The 13,709-nt window shown below is 45.0% G+C and overlaps 1 protein-coding gene across 1 annotated transcript; it reads left to right on the top strand.

The window, feature by feature from the left end:
• Nucleotides 1-9,714: 9,714 nt before the first annotated feature.
• On the top strand, nt 9,715-12,889 carry LOC125534356 (probable pectinesterase/pectinesterase inhibitor 58). Its single transcript, XM_048697611.1, has 2 exons — nt 9,715-12,091; nt 12,185-12,889. The coding sequence occupies exons 1-2, from the start codon at nt 9,715-9,717 to the stop codon at nt 12,877-12,879; spliced, it is 3,072 nt and encodes a 1,023-aa protein (XP_048553568.1). The 3' UTR covers nt 12,880-12,889.
• Nucleotides 12,890-13,709: the final 820 nt, after the last annotated feature.

Raw genomic sequence — 13,709 nt, 5'->3', positions numbered from 1 at the left:
GAGGGGGTGTGGTCGGTGGCTGCTGACCAGGTGCGTCGAGGGGTACAGATGGCGGCGACGGACCAGGGCAGCGAGGTCCGGCAGAGGACTCCGAGTGGCGGCCAAGTAGGAGGGGCTGGGATTGGCGACGGCGCTAACCCTAGCTCTCCTATTCGAGGTTTGGAACGAGAGAAACAGAGCATGCGTGTGAGTTGAGTTGACGGGCCTGGCAGGGTTTCGATGGGCTTCGCCCATGTGCTTGTCAGACGCGAGAGGAGAGGAGGCGAACGGCGGATGGACAAAGCGCAGGGCAGGATGCGGTCCGTTGGCAGGAAGATGCCAATCTCCAGTGTCGGATCAGTCGGGTGGAGACGCGAGAGGATGCAGTACTACTGGGTGACGACCCTCTGACGCCAATAGCCGCATCACCAGGGCGAGGAGGCATTTACGCAGGCAGATGGATGGTGCCACGACCTCCACCTGACCTTGAATGAAGCAGGGGAGTCGATGGCAGCCCAGAACTGGAGGGAAGGCGGCGACTTATGGGATGTCGCGGCCGTCGTAGCGCCAGTGGAGAGCTTGGGGCGGCAGTGATGCAAGGGAGCCGGGCGGTGCGTGGAGAGAAGATCGGTGAGTTCTGGTGGGAGGCCGCGCTCCTTTTACGGTGCATCATGTCACACAATCAAATCATATCGCGGTCTGATTTTGTAGGACAGGGAAAAGGCAAAGGTGTCATGCAATCAAATCATATCAAAACTTGCCTTTCGTAAACCGGACAGAACGGGAAAAGGGGGTTGGACGAGACAAACGAACGATACAATTACCTACCACAATCTCCTTCTTTAGGAGTAGAGATAGCCTTTGGGGTAATTTAAATTTATTACCATATAATTACCATATTCAAAATTTTCTGAGTTATGGCCTTACCATACCTGGATTGATAGCCTTTGGGGTAATTTAAATTTATTACCATATAATTACCATATTCAAAATTTCCTGAGTTATGGCCTTACCATACCTGGATTGATTTATTACTATAATTATCATATTTGAGATTTCTGAGTTTATAGCCTTACCATATGTGGATTAATTGTGATTGATTACCATAAATACGTTGGGTATTGCCGGCCAGACGAGAAAAGAGGAAAACCAGTGGGAGGGGGATGGTGGGTGATGGGACGAAAAAAACCAGACGAAAAAAAGCCAGATGAAAATAAACCAGACGAAAATGGTGGGACTATTCAACCAACTCGTCCATTAGGAGTAGAGACTACTGGCCATGATTAGCGCCTAGAGTTGAGGAGACCACGGTTGGATAGTTTTTTATTTTCCAATGTTTATTTTATTTCAGATAAGTGCCTTGCAATGGAGATTACCTTAGATGACCGTTCAAACATAACCAAGCTGAATCACATGATAGTATTTGCACATACATGGAACTCAGCATGCTTGTACCTCATGCAGTAGCGTAGAGCACATTTTTTATGTTGGTATATATAAGCTGTATTCGTCTGTATGAGTGTTTAAATTGTATACCATGCTGAATCTAATCACACTTGCACATCCATTGAACCCAGGATGCTTCTTTGCCGTCACATGAGGAGTTCATAAACGGATTAAACACGCAGCAAAGGATGTACATCCAGTTGATAGTACTGGGTGGACTTCTCAGGACACCTAGCATCAAAATTAGACGTGTACTCTGCCTGGCCATCGCTAATTCATATGATGCAGAGCAGGATGCCTTTATCATTAATGGGAGACCATGTAGGATCACATTAGAAGATGTAGCGCATATAACAGGCATGCCCTGCCATGGGAAGAAGCACGTCCCTTCAAATCTTGATGATAATATGGAGTTGTGGAAGAAACTGAAAGACCGTAATGACACCAAAATAACTTTCAAAGGATTGCTAGCCAAGATGAAAGTCGACAGCACACCAAATTTTGTCAGGCCATTTGTGTTGTACACCATAGGCAAATATGTATGCCGAACAAAAGAGGAGTATGTGGATAACAAATATATTGAGATTGTTAGAAACGTTGAGACGATAAAGGGCACAAATCTTGGACAGCTAACGCTTGACTATCTTATGGATAGCGTGAAGAATTTTGTAAATGGTGAGGCAATTCTGGAGAGGAATCTACCACTGCTGCAGGTAATTCGTAGTAGTACAATTATCAGTTACCTAACATACATTACATAATGTACGGGAATGTTTGTAAACTGCTTTTGTTGTCATGCAGACATGGTACTACGAGAAGTTCAGAGTGCACCAATTGGACTCTAGCATCTCGTATGAATCAAGATTAAGGCCGCTGATCTAGAACTGGAGCAAGGAGAAGGCAAAAAAGGTGGACAATATAATCCAGAATAATTATCTGGGAGTTGGAGAGGTAAAATGTCAGCACATTGCCTGGATTATGTAACATATATATTTTCTAAATCATACTAACGACACTAAACTGCAGTATGTTGAGGACCTGATGAGGCCTTTCATTCCAGCACGAGATGGTACGTTGGCCAAACCGAAGACTGGCGCTCAGGTAAATGAGTTACATAAGGCACAAATATATATTGTAACATTCCAACTAATATGAAGTTATATGATTCTAACTGTTTCGAAGTCTCAGATTAAGATACTCGTCGGACGTGTATTGACTGATTTGCAAGAAGTTGCCTCCCTCGTGCGGGAGTCCGGTACAGAACAAAACCATAGGATGTGCACCCTTGAAAAGAAAATGGATGAGTGCCTTAGGCGTACCCGTACAAATGGCAAGCTCACGGAGGACCTCATCAAAGAATTGAAGGTAAGCCTAGAATTATGAGATTAGTATATATAATTGGAAATTTACGTGTACAAGTTTTTTTCTAATTTAGTTTACTATCAAAACACCCCAGACTAACATGTATTTTTTAAAGAAAAAAACACTTTGGAATATTTTCAGGAGTGGACGACATATATCTATCTGACCTCTGAGCACCTTCACACCCAATGGAGGCCTCTGTTGAGAATGCTGAGCAGGCTTCTGACCAGGGGAAACAAAAGGATGTCACGGAGGTCGATGCTAAGCACGATTGTAAGCAAGGAATAAAAAATGATGACATGGAGCCCCCCATGAAGAACCTTGATGAAGATTGTTTCATAATTATGTTAACATGCATACGTCAAAACCTTGCGGTTCTTGTAGTGCACTGTACATGCTGAAGAACATCGAATTATTTATGGGAGTAAAACTAAGGTTGCAAGACGAAGTACGTAAAGTAACACCTCAAATTTTGTCATTTTCTGAAACATATGGAACGATACTAACATATCCTCGCATGCAGGCCTACATCGACAAATTCAGAAGAGAGCTACCTGTTGTGCTTGTCGATTCACCCTACAACAAAATGAAATACGGGACTTGGTTCAGGCAGTACCATGCTAGGCAATCGGATGCAGCTGCGGTTGAAGACGATGAGGATGCAATCAGTTAGTCCAGCATTGTGGTTCATTCTTACATATGGAGTGTACACTTGGCCATAAAGCGATAGAGTAAGGTGTGGTTGGGTTTTAGTCCCGAAGAAGGTTTCCTACCCGTGTTATTAGTCCATTGCACATGAGTCAAGTTGTAAAACTTCAATAATATTGGTTACTATATTTTGCTTGAATTAAATTTGGTCTCTATGGGATCTCATAGAAATCTATATTTGCCTTTTACTACCATGTGACAATAATGGTGCCTGGGGCAACCCTAGAAGAATAATGGATTATGATATGTCTATTTTCATACGAGAGAAAAATTTATTAAAGTATGAGCATAGCCTCACAACAGAAGTCAAAAATACTGCCTGATTCAACACGCAATCCCAGCTATGTCTCGTAGGCAGGCCGCAAAGCCAAAAAATAGACCATAGGATAACAAGAGTAAAAGCACGTATCATAGGGGGCCTCTGCAGGTGCTGCAACGCTGAATTGAAGCGATCACCTTCAGGAGCACAGTGGTGTGGACATGGTACATCCATCCTGCCTCAGGGAATCACATAGCATGTTCTGTCATAGCCCTGCAAAACAGAGGAAAAATTACTACTTGTACTAACCTTGTCAAGTGTGTGCATGTAACAAATGTTGGACATAACTAAACACGGAAGAATGAAATGCAACATATGGAAGAATCGAATGCTCATTCCTTTCTCTCTGCTTTTTGCGAGGACCATTACTCTCCCTTTAACAAGGCTAAAACATCATAATAAGACTTAACAACAATCTTGAAAATGTGGATATCCCATGTGAATCTAATTTTTCATATAAAGCACATGCCAAGTCTGTTGATCCCAGTCCAGCAATTGCACAAGAAGAAGCGAGCATCATAAATATTGAGCAACATAGCTATGAATTGTTTATAGTACATTCCAAAATTAATAGCTTATCATCTCCATTGATCTCCAAATCTCACCTATCAGCCAAATTGAAAGAATACATGTTGAATGCAACGATTGAACATTCATAGATCAAGCAGTCGGGGGTGGAGGAATGGGGCTGGCCGTCGACGCCGGCGGCCGGCTTCATCTAGTCCCGCAGAACATGATCCATACCCAACCACCTTGCCATCGGACGAGATGCATGGCCAGATAGAAGCTGCAGCCATGGCTGAGAAATGATATGTAGAGGACGCAAACAACCAATTGGGATGTGGGAAAGAGGTTGGCTATAACCTTGTGGCTATAGGCACCCGCATGGAGCACTGGGAGGTGGGATGGCGCCGACTCTTCGCCGGCGGCCGCTGCGGGGAGGGCAGTGGGCCTCCTCTCATGTTCGTTGAAAATGCGGTGCGAGATCGCGAGGGAATTGGGGTGGAGGAAGGGAAGGGCCGCGACGCGCGGCTAGATCCTGCCGACGACGAGGGAGTGAGGGGCCGCGACGAGCGGCTAGATCCTGCCGGCGATGAGGGAGGGAGGGGCCGCAACGAGCGGCTAGATCCTGCCGGCGAGGATCAAAACCGTAGCGGCGGCGAGACATAAACCCTAGCGAACGGGATAAATATCGAACCGAAAATAGCCCTCAAATTCATACCGAGAATACCCTCGAAATATTTGGGAGGGAAAAACAGATCAGTTCGAAATATTTTTTCTCCCGAAAATGCCCCTCGGGGTCTGATATAATACACGTGACATCAGTGTATTGCATCGTATCTGGACCGTCGATTTCGCTCCGACGGACGGTCCATATCGTCCGGATGCACTGTAAAATGACTCTTATTTTTTCATTCTATTGCTACTGGACAACCGCCTAATTTGTTTTTAGGTTTGGTCATCATTTATCTTTTTTTCTCATGTGTGTTTGCTTCTATTTGGTTTTATTTTTGGAGTCATTTTTCTTTTCTTTTATGTGATATGTGGATGTTGGGTGTGCATAAGTGCACACACAAGCACTATATAATATATGTGTAAACTATACTAAAGTGTGAAATGTATCATTGCTTATTTTAAGAACGTGCAATTTCTATGCAAATTGTGTGCATGTTTAAATCATGTTTTGTTAATTTTTTTCATTTCCTTTCTTATGTAAGGGTAATACCATTCCACTAATTTATTCTTTCTCAAAAAGGTTCATTCTATATTGCTTTGGTTTTTATTTAAGTCTTAGTATAGGGGAAGAAGAAGGCAGATGGGCCTTTGGATCTTGATTGGATAGTTTAGCTAAAGGTGAAAAATGTTTTAGGTGCTTGTTTAATAGTTTGCCATTTTTTTGGTTGAAACACCAAATGTAAAAGACGGACGTCTAGATGCAGATTGTGTTGTTGTCTGATGTAATATGAATGCCACTAATTGTTCTACCTAAGAAAACTTCATTATTTTGATTTTGATTTCGCTTTTTATTTTGTTCTTTCTTTAAGGGTAATACCAAATACACTAATCCATTCATTCTTAGAAACCCGCTTTTGTGAAAATTCCACTCTTATATGCTTATCTGCCATATTATAAAAAAGTGCAATTTTTTGTGTATATTACATGCAATTTTTTTATTTTTTATTTAATTTCTTTTTTTCTTAAAGGGTAATGTCAATGCCACTAATTCATTCTATATTAGAAAACTTCATTATTTTATTTTTTTTCTTTCCCCTTTAAGGTTTATACAGATTTTACTAATTCATTCCTTCTTGGAAAATGTTCTTTAGAAACAAAATCACTATTATATGTTATTCTTGCATATTAATTAAAAATGCAATTATTGTGTAAATTGTGTGAGAATTTTTTTAGTATTTGTTTTAGTTTTTTATTTTGTTTGTTCTTAAAGGATAATACCAATGGCACTAATTCTTTCTTCCTTAGAAAATTTCATCATTTTGATTTTATTTTAGTTTTAGTGATTTTATTTTTTTCCTTAAAGGTAATAGCAATTCTACTACCTTTTGTGAACATTTCATTATTATATGCTTGTTCTTGCATATTATAAAATAATTGCAATTTCTATGTATATTGTATGCAAATTTTGCCATTATGTTTTCTTGTTTTTTCCTTTTCTTTCTTGTTAAAGGGTAATACAAATGCCACTAATTCATTTGACCTTAGAAAACTTCATTATTTCCATTTTGTTTTAGATTTTTTATTTTCTTTCTTCTTTATATGCTCTACCATATGCTTATTCTTCCACATTATGAAATAACATCATTTTTGTGCAAATTTTGTCACTATTTGTTTTACCTTTTCACTTTCTTTGTTCTTTAAGAGTAATACCAATTCTAATAATTCACTCTTCCTTGGAAACTTAATTTGTTTGGTTTTCTTTATCTTTATTTGTGCTCACTTATTCTTTAAGGTGACACCAGTACAAGTATTAGATTTTATTATTATGCAAACATGTGGTGTGTATCAATATAATGTCAGTCGCCAATGTGGACAATTTTCCTCTGGGCGTGGGCTGCACTGCAGTTTAACGTAGCAATTTTAGACCAGACTATCGTGGACTTTTTTATCTCGGCTTGTTTCTTCTTCTATTTTGGCCTTCAACTCAAAATCGATTGATTTTTTTTATTTTTGATCACCTTTTCTTAGTCAATGAGTAAACCACTAGTTGAATATGGCTGAAAAGGTGACTGGCACAATTAGAATTTCAGGCGATAATAAATCTAGTGCATTACTAGATATATTATAATTATGCATTATCTGTTAGAAGACGGCTAAAAAAGTTACTGCCCAAATTAGAACATGGCTAAAAAAGTGACTGACACGATAGTTAACCACTTGTCGAACACTTTTTTAATACAATGCAAACGCAAACGCTCATACATTAATGTATACACTTGCCTCTGTGAACGCATGCATGCACACACACCCTACCCTTATAAGCACCTCCAAGAGACTGAGCCGACACATTATCTTGAGATTGACGAAGTCGCCGCAGACACCTTTGTAGTCGATGGGAAAGTCTCCTCCCGCTAACGGACATCTATGGAAGGCCTGAAATAAATTCAGAAAAATGCGAGCACCAAAGTCAAGTCTAGGACTTGAACACTTTTTTAGTCAGTCCCTTTTGTTCTCGGGTGTATATGGTTAAGTTGTCTCAACCCAAAAATTGGCGTGGGCTTCTGTTCCATTGTGTGCAAAGGTGGACTCGCCGAAGAGGCGACCGAGCTGGGTCAGCCCACGCGCACGACAGGCCATATGCTCTTTTTTCCTGGGGTGTTTCTGTTTTCTTTTTGCTTTCTTTTTATACTTTTATTTATACTTTAAAATATTATAAATATATATTAAAAACCACTGTACAAAAACATTTGAAAAAATGTCGAACAAGTATTTGAAAAATGTTGAGCAAGTATTTGAAAAATGTTAATCAAGCATTCGGAAAAATATTGAATGTAAATAGAAAAAATGTTGATCATGTATTAAAAAAATGATGAATTTTTTGATCATCTATATAAAAATGTTAATCAAGCATTTTTAAAAAACATGTTGAACAAGTATTTAAAAATGATAATCAAGCATTTGGGAAATGTTAAATGTGTATAGAAAAAATGTGGACCACATATTAAAACAATGATGAAATAATTTGACCATGTATATAAAAGTGTTAACCAGGCATTTGAAAAATGTTGAACAAGTATTTGCAAAATGTTAATCAAGTATTCGGAAAGTGCAAAATGTGTATAGAAAAAACGTTGACCATGTAGATGAAAGCATTTAAAAATATGTTGAAAAAGTGTTTGAAAATGTTAATCAAGCGTTTCGAAAATGTTAAATGTGTATGGAAAAATGTTGACCACGTATTCATAAAAATGTTAATATTGTTATTTGAAAGCTGTTAATCAAGCATTTAAGATAATGTTGAAAATGTATGGAAAAATGCTGACCATGCATCAATAAATGTTAATATTGTACTTAAAAATGTTAATCAAGCATTTAAAAAATGTTAAAAATGTGCATAGAAAAAATATTGACCTTGTATTACAAAAATGATTAATTTGAATTGGAAAAATGTTAGATAAGTATTATTGTTGACATGTACAAAAAATGTAAAATAATAACCAAGAGAACAAAGAAAACCGAAAATGAAAGAAAAAAGGGAAGAAAAAATGAAAATAATATAGAAAAAAAACAAAATATAATGAAAAAAAGAAGAAGAAAATTTTCACTATGTGTCAAGTAGTCCGCACTCCTAAGTAACCATGATTGGAGAAAGAATGAAAAAAAAGAAAAATAAGCGGAGAAATAAAAAAAACTTGGGTCTTTTACCTCATGCAGTCCACGCCTCCTCTATATCCACGAACATGGTAGCTCGTTGCGCTATCGAAGAGACCAAGGATCGAATGCCCGCACACGGCCCCATTTTTCTTCCTATTTTCTCTATTCCTTTTATGTGCTAATAGGCCTACTCGATTTCTCCATACGCTTCAGCGAGAGAACCATCTGTCTTGCTTAATGCGAGACACAGCGCTCACGTTGTGCAAAGGGTTGGCTCTGGCTTGTTGAGAAAATCGACCGAAACTAATGTGTGGTCAGTCATCTATGCTCCACATGCTTGATGTGCGTCCATTGGATCAAAAAACAATGGTAGAACATTGGCAATGGCTACATGTCAGTTGCCTGCTTTTCAAATTTGAGTCATCCATCGCTTTTGGCTGTTGGATGCAGATCAAACGGTGGGCAACCCTTCTTCTTCCTCCAGCTTCATCTTCTTCCCCAGGCCGCCTGCCAAACCGCCTGCGACCACCACATGCTGCAGCGCAGCCTCACCCCCCCCCACACACACACAACCTAAACCCTAAGATAGATAACGGGGTAACTCTCCAGCGAGCCCCTTCCTTCCCTCCGACGAACTCTCAAAATGGTCTGAACCCAAATTTGAAAGTCAGTCGACTGCCGTTTAGCTAATGTGTAGAACATTGCTGACCTAGTGCCATGCGGGGCAATGAAGAGCGTGCGAGCGAGCCATGCATGCATGCGGGAGATCGATGGATGCATGCAAATTCACGTACATGTTATACGTAGGTGTAGCATTTTTGCAAATTCAAAGTGTTTCCAACCAGGAGATCAGGATGAGCTGAAACATTCAAAGCGCCGCTGAGCCCCAGGCCAAACCAGGGCATTCCAAGAATAGCCGTTGCCCTTGTCCACAAGCTGCAATTACATAAACGAAATCTCGCCGCGGCATTCTCTTCTTCCTCAGGGCCAAGCTCACTACGTTTCCCGTGCGGCGAGGAGCCCCGGCCGGCTCCGGCATCGAAACCAGCAGTTAGTAAGGCTCGCGCACAATGACTAACAAGGCCGCCACCGCCAGCATCATCGCCGCCGTGGGCGTTGTGGCCGTCATCGGCACGATCGCCGCGGTCACCACGTCCAAGAAGGCCAGCGACGATGGTGGCAACATGTCCACCAGCATCAAGCTCTCCCAGCTCTGCTCTTCCACGCTGTACCCGGCCAAGTGCGAGAACAGCCTCACCCCCGTCGTCAACGAGTCTTCCAACCCGGAGGAGGTCCTCCGCGCCGCGCTCCAGGTGGCCATGAACGAGGTCGGCGCCGCCTTCGCCAAATACAGCGACGTCGGCAAGGGCGCCACCGACAAGATCACCTTGAGCGCCATCGGCGAGTGCAAGAAGCTGCTCGACGACGCCATCGTGGACCTCAAAGACATGGCCGGCCTCAGGGCCGACCAGGTCGTCGTCCAGGTCAACGACCTCAGGGTCTGGATCTCCGGCGTCATGACCTATATCTACACCTGCGCCGATGGCTTCGACAAGCCGGAGCTCAAGAAGGCCATGGACAAGCTGCTGACGAACTCCACCGAGCTCAGCAGCAACGCCCTGGCTATCATCACCCGCGTCGGCCAGTTCCTGCATCAAGGGCAGGACGCCAAGAGTGGCTCCACTGTCGGAGGGAGCCGCCGACTTCTCGGGTGGTACATGGGTGACGCGCACGACGTGGAAAGCAGGCGCCGGCTTCTAGCTATCAATGGCAGGCTGGATGAGATCGCAGTCGTGAGAGACGCGAGCCGGCGCCTCCTGTCAGAGACGATGGACGAGATCACTGAGATGTCCCACGACGGAGACCGCCACCTGTCGGAGACGATGGACCAGATCGATGAGATGTCCCACGACGGAGATCGCCACCTCTCGGAGACGATGGACCAGATCGATGAGATGTCCCACAACGGAGACCGCCACCTCCAAGACGTGAGTACGTCCAACCCCACCGGAAACGTGAGCACGTCCAACCTCACCGGAAAAGCGAACACGTCCCAGGTCATGTCGTTCGGCGATGGCTCCTCGGCCTCGATGTTCTTCGGGGTCTCCAATCTGACTAAGGAGGCCGACTTTGTCCGGCGCCGGCTGCTGAGCATGACGTACGATGGCTCATCGGAGAACGAGGTTAAACAATACGGTGAAGGCAACAAACGAAGGCTCCTCAACGATGGCTTGTCGGGGGACGAGGTTAAGCAATACGGTGAGGGCAACAAGCGAAGGCTCCTCAACGATGCCTCATCGGGGGACGAGGTTAAGCAATACGGTGAAGGCAACAAGCGAAGACTCCTCAACGATGCCTCGTCGGGGGACGAGGTTAAGCAATACGGCGAAGGCAACAAGCGAAGACTCCTCAACGATGCCTCGTCGGGGGACGAGGTTAAGCAATACGGCGAAGGCAACAAGCGAAGGCTCCTCAGCGACGCCTCGTCGGGGGACGAGGTTAAGCAATACGGCGAAGGCAACAAGCGAAGGCTCCTCAACGACGCCTCGTCGGGGGACGAGGTTAAACAATACGGCGAAGGCAACAAGCGCAGGCTCCTCAATGACGCCTCGTCGGGGGACGAGGTTAAACAATACGGCGAAGGCAACAAGCGAAGACTCCTCAACGACGCCTCATCGGGAGACAAGGTTAAACAATACGGCGAAGGCAACAAGCGAAGGCTCCTCAATGACGCCTCATCAGGAGACGAGGTTAAACAATACGGCGAAGGCAACAAACGAAGGCTCCTTAACGACGCCTCATTGGATAATGAGGTTAAACAATATGGCGAAGGCAACAGGCGAAAGCTCCTATCCACTCAGATGCAGAGCATTGCCGACATGTCGGCGCAGATGAACCGCCGCCTCCTCGCGACGGAGCTCCCCGAGGACCTCGCCGGCAAGCGTCAGCTCCTGTCCAACAAGCTCGTCATGATCTACGAAGTCGCCAAGGAGGCCAACTGCGAGCTCGAGGCGATCGACAACGGCAGGATCCCCGAGGAGGAGGAGGATCAGAGGGTGCTGGCGACGGAGGTTGTCGGCACGATCGAAGACCTGCCCAACAACCACCGCCGCAAGCTGCTGTCCGCCGGCGTCTTCCCGGAGTGGGTGTCGTCCCACACCCGGAGGCTCCTCCAGATTCCCGGCGGGCTGCAGAAGCCCAACGCGGTGGTGGCCGCGGACGGGAGCGGCAACTTCAAGACCATCACGGAGGCCCTCAACTCCGTGCCCAAGAAGTCCACCGCACGCTTCGTCATCTACGTCAAGGCCGGCGAGTACAAGGAGTACGTCACGGTCAACAAGGACCTGGCCAACGTCTTCATGTACGGCGACGGGCCCACCAAGACCCGGGTCATCGGCGACAAGAGCAACAAGGGAGGCTTCGCCACCATTGCCACCCGCACCTTCTGTAAGCTTAATTCGTGATCGCCGACTAGCTAGCGCTAATGGCAGATGATCTTGGTCATCTTACCACATCGATGGATCCATGGATTGTTTGCAGCGGCGGAGGGGAACGGGTTCATCTGCAAGTCGATGGGATTCGTGAACACGGCGGGGCCGGACGGGCACCAGGCGGTGGCGCTGCACGTGCAGGGCGACATGTCGGTGTTCTTCAACTGCAGGTTCGAGGGGTACCAGGACACCCTGTACGTGCACGCCAACCGGCAGTTCTTCCGCAACTGCGAGGTGCTGGGCACCATCGACTTCATCTTCGGCAACTCGGCGGCGGTGTTCCAGAACTGCCTCATGACGGTGCGGAAGCCCATGGAAAGCCAGGGCAACATGGTGACCGCGCACGGGCGCACGGACCCCAACATGCCCACCGGCATCGTGCTCCAGGGGTGCAAGATCGTGCCAGAGGACGCGCTGTTCCCCGTCAGGCAGACGGTCCCCAGCTACCTCGGACGGCCGTGGAAGGAATACTCGAGGACGGTGGTCATGGAGAGCACCATCGGCGACCTCATCAAGCCCGAGGGGTGGTCGGAGTGGATGGGTGACTTCGGGCTCAAGACGCTCTACTACGCCGAGTACGCCAACACGGGGCCCGGCGCCGGGACAAGCAAGAGGGTGACCTGGCCGGGGTACCGTGTCATCGGACAGGCCGAGGCCACGCAGTTCACCGCCGGCGTGTTCATCGACGGCATGAGCTGGCTCAAGAACACCGGCACGCCTAACGTCATGGGCTTCATCAAATGATCGAGCCAGTTTGCCGGCCATTTGACTCCGGCCGGCCGCGTGCATGCATGCATGCATGCATGCGCTCGTCCGGTGGATGCTTGACGAGACACGTGGAATTTTAGGAAGAAATTAAGGAAGGAGACATTCTTTATTTGTACAGAAGTACAAAAGCAGTTCAAGCAAAAGAATTTCTCTGTGTAATGTAATTGATTAGAACATTCCAACATGGCTTGATGTATGTTTTTTTTGTCCAGACTTATACTGTCTAACGAACTTGAAGGGAAATAGCATTGGATATAAACATGAGCTTATTTGATAGGAGTTACATGTTCTTCTTCTTTTTTGCAAGATATGTTCTTCTTTTCTTTTCACTCGATATTAAACACATGCGGCATTTTGCCTGATATAGATCAAATCATGGAGTGTATACTTTCAAGCAGAAAGATTTTGCCATCTATACATTTTCTTTGGCACATTTTGTACAAGTTTGTTGTAGCAAAAACTTGGAACTATATAGATGACCTAAACATCCAAATCAGGCTAGGGCACACCCCTGCAAGCGAGAGGATAAATGGGGTGCTAGAAGTGAAGTGAGAGGTGAGGTCGCTAGGATGCCAGATCGAGCGAGCTGTACACAAGCGCTTTGCGTATTGGAAGTTTGGAACTGCGGACGATGAGGGGAGGGGAGTAATTAGGCTATTAATTTATGAAATCCATGTGTAATTAAGGTCGGGTTTTTTTTTTTTGCGGGGGAACGGGGATTGTATTATTACTTATAAATTGGTGCATCATCCTTTCAAAGCCTGATAACATCGTCTGTACCCCCTCGCAACCAAATTGCTGTACGA

The sequence above is a fragment of the Triticum urartu genome, chromosome 2, assembly GCF_003073215.2.
Source record: "Triticum urartu cultivar G1812 chromosome 2, Tu2.1, whole genome shotgun sequence".
In the NCBI taxonomy this organism is placed as follows: domain Eukaryota; kingdom Viridiplantae; phylum Streptophyta; class Magnoliopsida; order Poales; family Poaceae; genus Triticum; species Triticum urartu.
Note: the sequence above shows the minus strand (reverse complement) of the source record. Positions and strands in the feature narration are given on the sequence as shown.